Source organism: Panulirus ornatus, chromosome 48, assembly GCF_036320965.1.
Source record: "Panulirus ornatus isolate Po-2019 chromosome 48, ASM3632096v1, whole genome shotgun sequence".
Classification (NCBI taxonomy): domain Eukaryota; kingdom Metazoa; phylum Arthropoda; class Malacostraca; order Decapoda; family Palinuridae; genus Panulirus; species Panulirus ornatus.
Window position 1 is genome coordinate 29,498,536 of NC_092271.1, and position 12,059 is coordinate 29,510,594.

At 37.2% G+C, this 12,059-nt stretch overlaps 1 protein-coding gene across 1 annotated transcript in view; it reads right to left on the reverse strand.

Moving 5' to 3' along the window:
- The window catches only part of LOC139763935 (uncharacterized), a 34,293-nt gene that overhangs the window by 15,543 nt on the left and 6,691 nt on the right, over positions 1-12,059 (reverse strand). Inside the window, exons 2-4 of the mRNA XM_071690406.1 lie at positions 9,302-9,492; positions 6,946-7,093; positions 459-598 (exon numbers count right to left, since the gene is read on the reverse strand). Coding sequence (XP_071546507.1) covers positions 459-598; positions 6,946-7,093; positions 9,302-9,485 — 472 coding nt within the window. The 5' untranslated portion in view covers positions 9,486-9,492. The remainder of the gene's footprint in view (positions 1-458; positions 599-6,945; positions 7,094-9,301; positions 9,493-12,059) is intronic.

Below are 12,059 nucleotides of genomic sequence, written 5' to 3' on the forward strand. Positions count from 1 at the left end.
AATAAAAAAATAAAAGTGCTTTTATTCTGTGCAATGTCAAACTCATTTTCATAGCAGAAGCACCTGGTAGGATATAAGAAAGGTTTGATCATGAAAAAGAAAGTAGATCATACAACTGGAGTGCAACTTTTAAAAATCATTAGAGCTTGAACTAAGAAAAAAAAAAAAAAATCCCCTACAAGGAAGAGGTTAGAAACCCATTTCAATATAATACCAAATCCAAAATGAAGATGACACTAATGACCAAATTATTCCAATATTTCATTAACCCATAGAAAGCATTTAGCATCTGTTATTTTTCATTTCAGCACCCATCCCCCACCCGCAACCTAGTCAACCACAAATGGGCAGACCTTGTAAGCATTCTTAGGAATGATCTTCCTCCATTCATGGAAAAAGACAATAAAGTCCAATATCTACAGCACAATTCTCTCAAACACAAAAAATTGCAACTTTACCTTGTATGTCAGAAAAGAAAGAAGCATCTTCTCCAATCTGCTTCAATGTCCGAAGTAAAAGTTTACTACTACTTAGAGAATTTTCTCCAGCATAAACAAGTTTACATCCTCGTATGTCCAGGAATTCCTTTAATCTTTCCCTGAAATTGATAAAAAAAGTTTATTTTCACATAAAAATAATAAGATATTGAATTTGTTTTCATGATATAGGTTAAGAATACATATGTGAAAGATATTCAGTTTTACCATAGGCAGTCATAAAGTAAATACTGGTCATCATAATCAGTCAAACAGAATGTAAAGGCAAAAAACTACCTCAAAAAATCCAGTCACCTAAAAATATTAAAAAACGTATAAGATATTACACAATACATTATGTTTACATTACTGAATAGACTGCTTATTAAACTGTTTCCAGTATCATCTAATGATCCTTACAGGCCTATTCCCATCCTTCCAGGAATTAGTTAAATTTTCTAACCTCAATTTAAATATCCAAATGACTTATCATACCATTAGTAGCCTAAATAGGTCTCTTTCAATGACAAGAAGGCACAGAAGAACTTTTGCTTTCTTCAATACCCCTGTAACCACCTTTATTAGTGCACAGTTATCAACCTGAGATCATGGAGGCATGATGACCACTTGGAAAATACATGAAATGTTGGATGAGTTAATATGAGAGAAATACTTATACATATCCATCTTTTAGGAACATGGAGAAGAAAGAAATTACAAAGTGATTTTGGTGGGATTGTATGCCAACAGTTGCCTTATAATTCTGGCTTCCCACACTGGTGAAGTAATTACACTATGATGATTTATGGGTACCTATGATGCACGATATATATTCCAGCTGTGTTGTTTGGTTGCTTGTGACATCCGTGAATACAATATGAAACCATACATCAGCTAGGAATCCATAATACTGCCACTAAAATCTTTGGCAATAGTAGGACATTGCAGCAATCATAGTGGACCAGCATGCAGCCAAAGGGTCAAAAGATAGGGTGGCAGATGTGGAGTGTATGAGACATGGAGGAACACAGAGCAAGAGTGTTATGGCAAAGGTTTGATAAGCTATACTCATTTGATCTGAATCATCTCAACATAACTTCTTCAATAAACTCTGACTTAGACAAAATATCTCAGTGGGGTAGACAAAAATGAGTTACGTTTAATGGCTACAAGACTCAGTTTCTACCCATAACTCTTGGGAAAATTCCTCAAAACTTTCTTCTCTCCTTTGACAGTTCTGTAATTCCACCTCTTGACTCAATGAACATAATTAATACTTAGCACTACTTGAACATCCACTTTTTCTTAAAAAACCCACATTACTGAAATATCTAAGTTTGCCTCTAAGAAACAATCCCACATTACAGAAATATCTAAGTTTGCCTCTAAGAAACTCCAAGTCCTGCTCAGATGTCAAAATTTCTTTTCTTCTAAACAGTTATTTCGTTTATACAAAGGATTGATCAGTCCTTGTATGGAGTGCTGCTCTCACATATGGGGTGGTTCTAGCTCTACATCCTTACTTGACAGAGTCAAGTCAAAAGTGGTCCGTCTAATAAACTCTCCCAGGCTAACTTCAAAACTTGACCTGCTTGTACTACACCACAATGTTGGTTCACTTTCCCTCTTCTACAGGTATTACTTTGGTTTTTACTCCCAAGAGCTGGCTGCTAGTGTGCTCCCACCACTAGCTAGAACACGCAATACTCAGCATGCTGCTTTGTCACATGATTGCTATGTGGCTGATGGCAACTCAAGGGTGGACTGTTTTGATAACTATTTCGTTCCCTACAACTCTAACTAGAGCTTTGAAACTTCATAATCCTTTTAACAGAGATAGAGAGAGAGAGAGAGAGAGAGAGAGAGAGAGAGAGAGAGAGAGAGAGAGAGAGACCTGGACGTTCTAGCTCTTTGTGAAACAAACCTAACAGGAAAAGAGGAAGAATGGTTCAGAGAGGAGTAAAGTCAGGGGTAAGTGTGAGAGAGAGAGAGCTAAAGGAGTTCTGTGAATGTGTTAAAGAGAGTAAGAAAGTAAGCCCCACAATGATGCAAGTAAAAATGAGAGTGGAGCACATGAGGTGAGAGATTATTAATGCTATGCCCTAAAGATGAGAGGACTAAAGAAGGGACATGGGTATTCTGGGAGGAGGTAAGTGAGTGGGTCAGCAATTTTACATATATAAAACTGAGTATTAGAGATGGATTATTCAAATGCAAGAGTGGGAAATAACTGGTAATTGAGTGTATAACTGGGAAGCATGGCATACCTGATGTGAATTAAGAATGACGAATAGCTTGTGGAGTGGGGCTGAATGCAGAAAAAGAACTGGTGAATGGGAATATCTGGCTTAAAAAGAGGGAAATACAAAGGTTTACAAGTGTGTATAGGAATGATGGAAAATTAAAGGAGCATTATTGTACTATATACCTAAGGCAAGGTGTGCTCAGGAGAGAGAGGCTCTTGGTTGTAAATGTGCTGAGAAAGGCAGCTGGTGGGATGTCTGATCATTACTTGGTGGAAGCAAGGGTGAAGGTTTGCAAGGGTATAGGAAAATACGAAATGATATGAGTGGGAGGAGGGTTGTGAAAGTGACTGAGCTTGGAAAAGAGGCTTGATAGAAGAACTACCAGGAAAGAATGAGTGTAGAATGGCAAATGTGAGATTAAATGAAGCTAGGGGAGTAGGTAAGGAATGGGAGGTGTTTATGGAAGCAATGCTTAAATATGCAATAGAAATAAGTGGCATGCGGGAGGTGAGAACATGAGAAAGGGTAGTGAGTGGTAGGATGAGAAAGTTAAGTTGCTGGTGAAGGAGAAAAAAAGAGGTGCAAGGACATTATCTAAAGGAAGGAGTGCAAATGACTGGGAGATATATAAGAGAAAGTGGCAAGATGCCAAGAGAAAAGTAAAGGGGTTGAAAAAGAGGGCAAGTGAGAGCTGGTGTGAGCAAGTATTTGCAAACTTCAGGGAAAATAAGAAAATGTGTTGAAAGGTGAACAGTGAGATAAAAACAAGAGACTACATGGGAACATGGGAACATTGGTAATGGGGCAAATGGAGGTAATAGTAACAAGCACAAATGAGGTGAAGGGTAGACTCAAGTGTGTTTTGAAGGGATGTTACATGTATCTGATGACGGTGGCAAAAGTGGGATGTTTTGGATGTGGAGGTGAGATAAAATGTAGCAAATAGGCTGGAATGGATGGGATTGCAGTTGATTTTCTTAAGAAAGGAGATTATGCCATTTACTGATAAGTTCGGATTTTCAATGTATGTATGGCTTATGGTGAAGTGCCACTTTATATAGGGAAGGGGCACAAAAGTAGTGACTGAGAGGATGGTGGCATGGCATAGAAAGAGTTTCATTTCGGGTAGGAACAATGTGGCTTCAAGGACGTGGGGATCAGGAATCTGCTTTGGAGAACGTGTGTAAGAAATACTAAAGAGAAGCAGAAGGACGTGTATGTTGTGTTTGTGGATCTGGAGAAAATGTACAACATTTGATAGAGATGCTCTGTAGAGGGTGTTGTGAATATATGGTGTGGGAGGAAAGCTCCTAGAAGCTTTGAGGAGTTTAAGGGAGTAAGGCATGTGAGCAAATAAGGACAGAAGGTGAGTGGTTCCAAATGAGGGTGGGTCTGCATCAGGGGTGTGATATCACCATGAATGTTTAATTTGTTTCTGGATTGAGTAGTGAAGGAGGTGAATGCAAAGGTCTTGAGGAGAGGAACAGATATGCAGTTTGTTGGGGTGAAGGGACCTGGGAGGTCAGTCAGCTGTTGTTTACTGATGACATGGTGCTGGTGGCAGATTCAAATGAAAAACTGCAGAAGCTGGTTTCTGAGTTTGGGTGAGTGTGAGAAAGGAGAAAGTTGCAACATGTGAATATAAGCAAAGTTATTGGGTTTAGTACTGATGAGGGATATGTTCTTTGGAGAAAGCTTGGAGGAAGTGGACTGCTTTAGATACCTGAGAGTGGATATGGCAGCAAATGGAACCATGGGAGCTGAAACGAGCCACTGGCTGGGTGAAGGAGCAAGGGAACTGGGAACACTCAGAAATGAGTGAAAACTGAAGTTACTGTCTTTGAGGGCAAACATGGGTTTGTTTGATATCATAATTGTCCTGTCATTGTGGTATGGATGTAAAGCGTGGGACTTAGGGAAAATTGTAAAGTGGGTGGATGTACTGGAAATGAAATGTTTGAGGACCTTATGAGGTATAAGAAGGGTTAATTGAATAAGAAATGACAGGGTGAGATAGGTCTCATAGTACGAGGAGTATGTACATAAGAGCTGAAAAGGGTGTGCTGAAATGGTATGGATGTATGAAAAGGATGAGTGTGGAGAGGATGACCAAGTTGGTAGATATGTCAAAAGTGGAAGAAACAAAGGGGAAAAAAAAGAAGATAGAAGGAAGGAGTATATGATGCTTTGAAAGTTTGGGGTCTGAACATGCAGGTGGGTGAAAGGCATACAAAGGATAGAGCAGACTGGAGCAATGTGGCATACAAAGGATGATGTTCTGTCACTGAGCTGAACCAAGGAATATGAGGCACTTAGGGGAACCACCAAAAGGTCATTGGGGCCTGGTTGTGGATAGGGGCTCTGATTTCAATGAATTACATGTGACAACTAGTGAGAGAATGTAAGCAATAAGGCCATTCCTTTGTCTGATCTTACTTCAAACTTGCTCCAGAGGGAAATGTATAAGATAGATGAAACCATCTAAAATTAAAGTTTTCTTAATAATGTACAATAATTCTGTTGCTAAAAGGCATAATGCCTGTGAGAAATATATGTTTGAAATATCTAGGCCCACAGCTACAATGAGTAATATTCTGTGTAAGGCATGAACAGTTCCTTAGGTCAAGTTTGCACAGAAAAAACAATGAATCTTAATCCTGACCCGAAAACCTAAGTAATAAAACACCTGTTGTATCACTGCATTCCTAAGTGATCTATGAGGCACTGAGGATATTTATATAGTACTGCAAGTAATTGATACAATTCACTTCACTTTGTAAGACACAACAATACTGATGTAAGAGCCACTCCTTAATCATGACATGATATACTTGGTTTTTTATGTTGGAGGCTCTAGTTACAGACAAGAGTACACAACATGAATGGTCCTTAATTGAAATATAGTGGTTAATATAAGGGAAAAACAAGAGACAGAAAGCAATTAGAAATTTTGAAGTAAAAAAAAAAGTCTTAAAAAGTGCCAAGTTGTAGTTATGGGGAAAGACATAAAAAGGCAGAGTTTCAAAGCTTTGATGTTTGAGGTGTATGGAAAGGAACAGATATTGAAATGGCTCACCCATGAGTTACTAATGGCTACACAGTAATCATGTGATGCAGTAGCTTGCCGAGTATTACATGGTCTAACAAGTGGTAGGGGTTTACACGCAACCAGCTCTCAGGAGCTAAACCCAAAGTAATAACTGCAGAAAAGGGAAAGCGAACCAATAATGCAACGCAGGGCAAGTGAGTCAAGTTTTGAGGTTAGCCTGGGATAGCTGACAAGCCAGATCACTTTCGACTCAACTATGTCTAGTAAGGATGCACAGCTAGAGTAACCCCAGATGTGAGAGCAGTACTCCATACAAAGAGGGATCAATCCTTTGTATAAATGGAGCAACTGTTCAGTAGAAAATATTTTAGGTTCAAATGATTCCCAGATTCTTAGAAGCAAACTTAGATATTTCTGTACTGTGAGGTTTCTGAAACAGTGTGGATGTTATAGTACTACCAAGTATGTTTACTAAATCAAGTGGCAGAATTACAGATCCATCAAGGGAATGGGCAAGGTTGTGAGGAATTTTTAATAAGAGATGGGCGGAAACTGAGTCTTGGAGGCATTAAACTTAGACAGTTTTCATCTAACCCCCAACTGAGATATCTTGTCCAAGTCTAAGTTTACTGAAGAAGGTGTGACAAGATGGATGAAGATTGAGTGAGAATGTAGCAGATTTAAAGGAGGATGAATGCAGTGCTGAGTTGTAAGCATATGAGTGTAATTGGTTATGTGTAGAAGAAAGCAAATTGTTGATAGAGAAAAAAAAGTGTAGAAGACACGACAGAACCTTGAGGGACACCACTGATGGCAAGAAGGTGAGAGGCTGATCCATTCACAACTTAAAAGATAGATTGGCTGGAGAGAAAGCTAGATATGAGGGAGAAAAGCATAGAGCTGAGACCCTAGTACCAAACCTGGTCAAAAGCTTTGCATATATCAAGGGTAACCACATAGGATTCTCCAAAATCTTTCAGAGATAATGACCAGATATTATTAAAATAGGAAAGGATATCATCAGTGGATCTCGCCTTATGGAAGCCATACTGATGACGACCACTGGGAAGACTCTGAGATTCAAGATGTCTGAGGATATGGGTGTTGTAGAGGAATTCAAAGACTGGAAATAGTAAAAGTCAAAGTAACTTACATAATCAATACAATAACTCACTTCACATCCTTGTGCACAACAATATCAGTGTAGTAGCCAAGAACTTCACCCTTGATTGGATGCTTAGATACAGCTCCTACTGGAAGTAACTGGAAGTCACTTGAGCAGGACTTATAATTTTGAAGGTATGATGATGTTGAGACAAAAGCTAAAAATGAAAAAACGAAGACATAAATATTTCATTATTGAGATCAAAGTTTAGCTGATTCTAAAAGATCCATAACTTTATGGGAACGATAGGCAAAAGTCAAGTGAAATCAATGAAAACAGTTACAAAGGATGTTTTGAGATGAAGTGCAAGGAAATGTTTGGGAGGCACTGTGCTATATGTAGAGAAGAGGGATGCCAGTGTCAATGTGCAATTACCATGTGTTAGCTTGAGGCAGGTTTGGAAAAAGTCACCCTGCAGTACAGCAGGAAAAGACAACATATAAAGAAAGATAAAACCAAATAACTTCCAACGTCTTGCGGCATGGTAAGTAATGCTATCACCCCCTGGATAAGAACCACCAACATTGTTAACAATACAAATGTACCGTACTTAAAAATTACCAAGCACAAAGGCCTAACAGAAGATAAACACACGGAAGTAGCTACCTCAGAGCGAATACTACATCATTACTTTCCAAGGGTAATCAGCTTTTACTGCGTAACCCAGCATTAGAGATATGTGATATATCCATATCTTTAAAGAAAATATACAGTTGTACCTCTTTAATCCAACAACCTTGAGAACTGGCCATTGCCAGACCACAAAATATGCCAGAGAAAACAGAAACTGTCCCCTAAGTCATACACAGTTGATGATCTGATCTCACAGTAATCACACAAAGTCTTTACAGAACTTCCTTTATCTAATTTTTTTCAATAACTCCATCTTTTCAAGCACAGATAATGATTTATGCTTATGCTTATTAGCACTAGCAACATCTGCACCTCTTGGTCTCTTGGATGACATCCTGAAGGGCTAAAATACAGCTGAATATAAGAAATCAACAAGACCGTTAATTACCTCAGCAACAGAGTAAACAAATTTTGGAGCCTTAGCCATTGTCTGAAACCAAAAACTAATGGCAGTAGATTCAAAACATGCTGGACCATGGAAGTTGCTAGACCACAGAGCGCTGGATTAAAGGGGTACAACCTGTACTTATTGGTGTGAAAATGAAAAGTAAACAAATTAACTATGTGAGTATAGAGCCTCTAACTTCTGTTCATGCTTTCATATTATATACTGCCATCCTGAAGGGATCTCTTTATATGGTGCTGTATGAAAATGAAAACATCTGCAGTTACAGAAATGGATGGCAAAAATATTAGGTGGATTATTCATGCAATATCTTGATAAAGAAAAAGAAATGTAAGCATTTATCATAAGCTAATATGGTGATCAAATACATGGGAAGGATTCCACACACACTCCTCCATTTTAACATGAAATAACCATCTTACTAAATACAGATACTGTAGTAACTGCAGTAACTTCTGCCAAGGAATTTCATGGAGAAGAGTGAGTTTGTTGAAAGAAAAGAAAAGTGGTGCAAACCACATTACTGTGTGAAGAACATTGCTGTCTAACAGAAGACTGAATAGTAAAGGGCAAGTACTTGAAGTGGAGCTCCTCTGAACTGGTCATAGAGTCTTAAATGTGGATAAGTCTGCATTCTATGTGGCTGAAGAAGGTCTATATGATACTGATGGAATACGAAGAATACAAATATTAACAAAAGTGAATCTAACAAGTCTAAAAATAGAGTGTTACAAAAATGTTTAGATGTCTGTCTTAATTTGCATGTTACTGTTCACAAACACCAAAACAATGTACAAGAATAACTTTAATAATCTGTCCAATCTTAGGTACAAAATTTAAAGTTAGCTGGCAACAAATCACTTAATAACACTGGTAACTGGAGAATTTATGTTTGTTAACTACTAAGGTATTCAATAAATAATTCTAGTAAACCTCATGATGCATACAATCTTGTTCTTAAGTTGTAACTATTCTCGGTGAGTGTAGAAACTCTTTCAATTTACATTTCTTGCATGGAAGATGTGATGATACCCTTAGATTTTGTTATGTTGGAAGGTTTTTCATTCACTGTGACTAAAAAATATATCAAAATAAGCCTATCAGGTGACTCAGAAAGATTCTAAACTGTGGAGGAGAGTCTTCTGTTTCATGGAAAACACTGCACCAGTTGATAAACTAATTCCACACACTCAAAATAAGGATAATGAATAAAAATATTTTTAGAAGCAGTCCTGTTCATAAATGACAAATGTAGCAAGAAACCAAGAAGAGAGATCAAGGAGCATTGTAACAAACATTTTACTGAAGACTGCTCCTCTACCATACCTAGATCAATAAGTTGGTGATCTCCACGACTGGTGTCTGGCCCACGTTTCCGTGAATTGTATAAAAGTACTGTTTGTAATTTTAGCTGTTTTTCTAAGTACTCAGCTAGAAATTCATAGTATTCAACAGGGATATCAGGACACATGTACGTTGCCAGACGTAGAATGTTGGTGTTGTGCTCCATGGTGAACCTGCAACAAGGACTTTGTAATCGACAAGGCAACAAAAATGAATTCCAGTATTTTGAGCTTTTCTGCAGTTACATTACCAAGATCTGACCTACAGCTTTCTTCCAGTTGCAGTTGTGGCTTCTGATCAGGTCTCAGCTTCCAATTCTTTAGATAAATGGCTTAATTTACTTGTAATGAATATTAATTTCCAAGGCTGCAACAAACAAAGGGGCAGGGAATGGTTACAAACAATCTCCTTGTGAAAATCTCATTTCTACACAAATATATAAATCCAGGCTACCTCCATGACAGTGAGGCTTTGTCTTCCTGATACCAAATATGAATGAGAAATACTGAAGAAAATTTGAGGGTCAGGAAACATTCATACGTAAGTGAAATAATATGATGTATCACAATGATAAATAATATACTGTACCACAAGGGAATGAAACAGCATTTTTCTATTCCAAAGGGTCTGGTTTGATCCCAAGTCCCATGTAAGGTTAATTGTTTTTCTCACACAATATACAGCAAAAGCTGGTAACTGATTACAGCCTTTCTGCATTGGAGGATGCCATCTCAATCAATGGGAAGTCTTATTTGGGCAAAGCAAAAGCAATAAAGAAGCAAAAATCATAATACGGGAAGGGGATGGCCTTGAGCTGATCACAATGAATTGCTGGGAAAGGTGAATACTAACTATAACAGTAAGGTTAGAGGATTTCAAAGCAAATCTAAAATAAAACAGACGTGAAAGACACATACCAAAGGAATTCTAAAAGGAACCATCAACAATGAAAAGTTGGCTGCATGCCACAGTAAGCCCACAAAAGGCAAAAATGTGGCAGTGACTACAGTAAAATGGTAAAACTGCACACACCCTGGGCTGCTGCCTTACCCATTAATGAAAAATTGTGCTTTTCATCATTAAGATTCATTACATACTAAAACTGAAAGGAATAAAAATACATAACATTTTACATTAATAATTGGCTTGAACTTGGACAGGTTGGGAAATAAGATCTTAAGAATAATTACTTTATTAATTACATACAAAAAATATTGTATGTCATGAAATTTAAGACAAATTGAACTACTATTTTAAAGTGTTTTAATATTTATTTACATTCCACTCAAAAAACCTTAGTGGTAATTAAACCATTCTGATGCATAAATACAAACACCGCTGGTACCCATGCTTTTACAATATACATGTGTGTTATAATCAAAAGAAATACTAAAGTTAAAACTTCAACTTAACTATGGAGTCTCATCAACCTCTCCACAGTTAAGTCTAGAACCAAGCTCCTCTGCTGCTCCACTCATGGCAAAGCTGTTTGATGCTGTGAAATGAAAGCCTACTTACCCCAAATAACCTAGCTATTCATGCACATTTTATAGATATTTCCTAGTGGTGGTATTGCATGCAAAGAGGTAATTTACAAGGTTACCATGCAAAAGTTATATGTATTGGGTAAATTATGCAAATACAGCTTGGCAAAAGCGTTATATGTTGCAACATATACTATCAAGTCTGACCTAAGCATCTCATGGTTAATTTTGATTTTGTGGAGTTTGTGAAGTCCTAGAAACTAATGGTTTATCTTAAAACATAATCTGTTAACAGAGAATTATAGATTTTGGATTTCTTAAGCAAGTTTATCAACATACAGTACATACATTATTGTCTAAAATTTCTCAAATACTTTTACTTCTTCCACTATTATCATATTTAACTCCAAGAATCCTATATCTATAGCATTCCAACAGCACTTGCTCCACAGTATTATTGATATTGCAGTTGTTACATATTAGAGCAGGTATCAACTGACAAGAAGTAACTCAAAATGGTGATTCCTGTTGACAGAGGAAGGCCATCCTGTACTTCAACACCTTTCTTATCTTCCAGTTTTATATTCTTTCAAGCTTTTCATTATTCTTTGGGAATTCTAAGTCTCTCCTAGCTTGCCATTTACATCTAACACAGCATCTGCTATTTCAGTCCAAAAGACATCAACATATCCAGGACACCAACAAAATTCTACACTCAAGCTATACGTGGATTCTAAGAGTTCAGTCTTGGACATTTTGAACTAAGGGATGCTTTGAAAAATAGTATGATAAAGCTTGAAGTGCATTCTAGGAATGATGGTCGACTGTACATTTCTTTTTGAAACTAATCAATTGACTTAAGAGTAGCCTGAATACACTATAATTCTGCAGTAGATATGGGAGATTCTTTTGGTAATTTTCTTATGAGATTCTTCTTTCATAACTACAGCAAAATCCTACATCTTCAACATATTCTGAGTCATCAATAAATATAATTATTCTATGTGCATGAAAAGTATCAGACAAAGGAAGTTTACTTTTTTTCACATAAGTGATGTTGCTCCAGTTGTTTTCTTACAATCCATCCAGTTTCATCTATGAACATTCCAGAGACAGAACCAAGCAAAACCTACTTTTAGAACAGAGTTTTTGTCCAAACCATTCTCATTTGTAGCATTTTTTATTCTTACATTTAAGGATGTAGAAAACTTTGGATGTTGATCAAATACCACTCTCAAGCAGCAAAAAGTACTTAC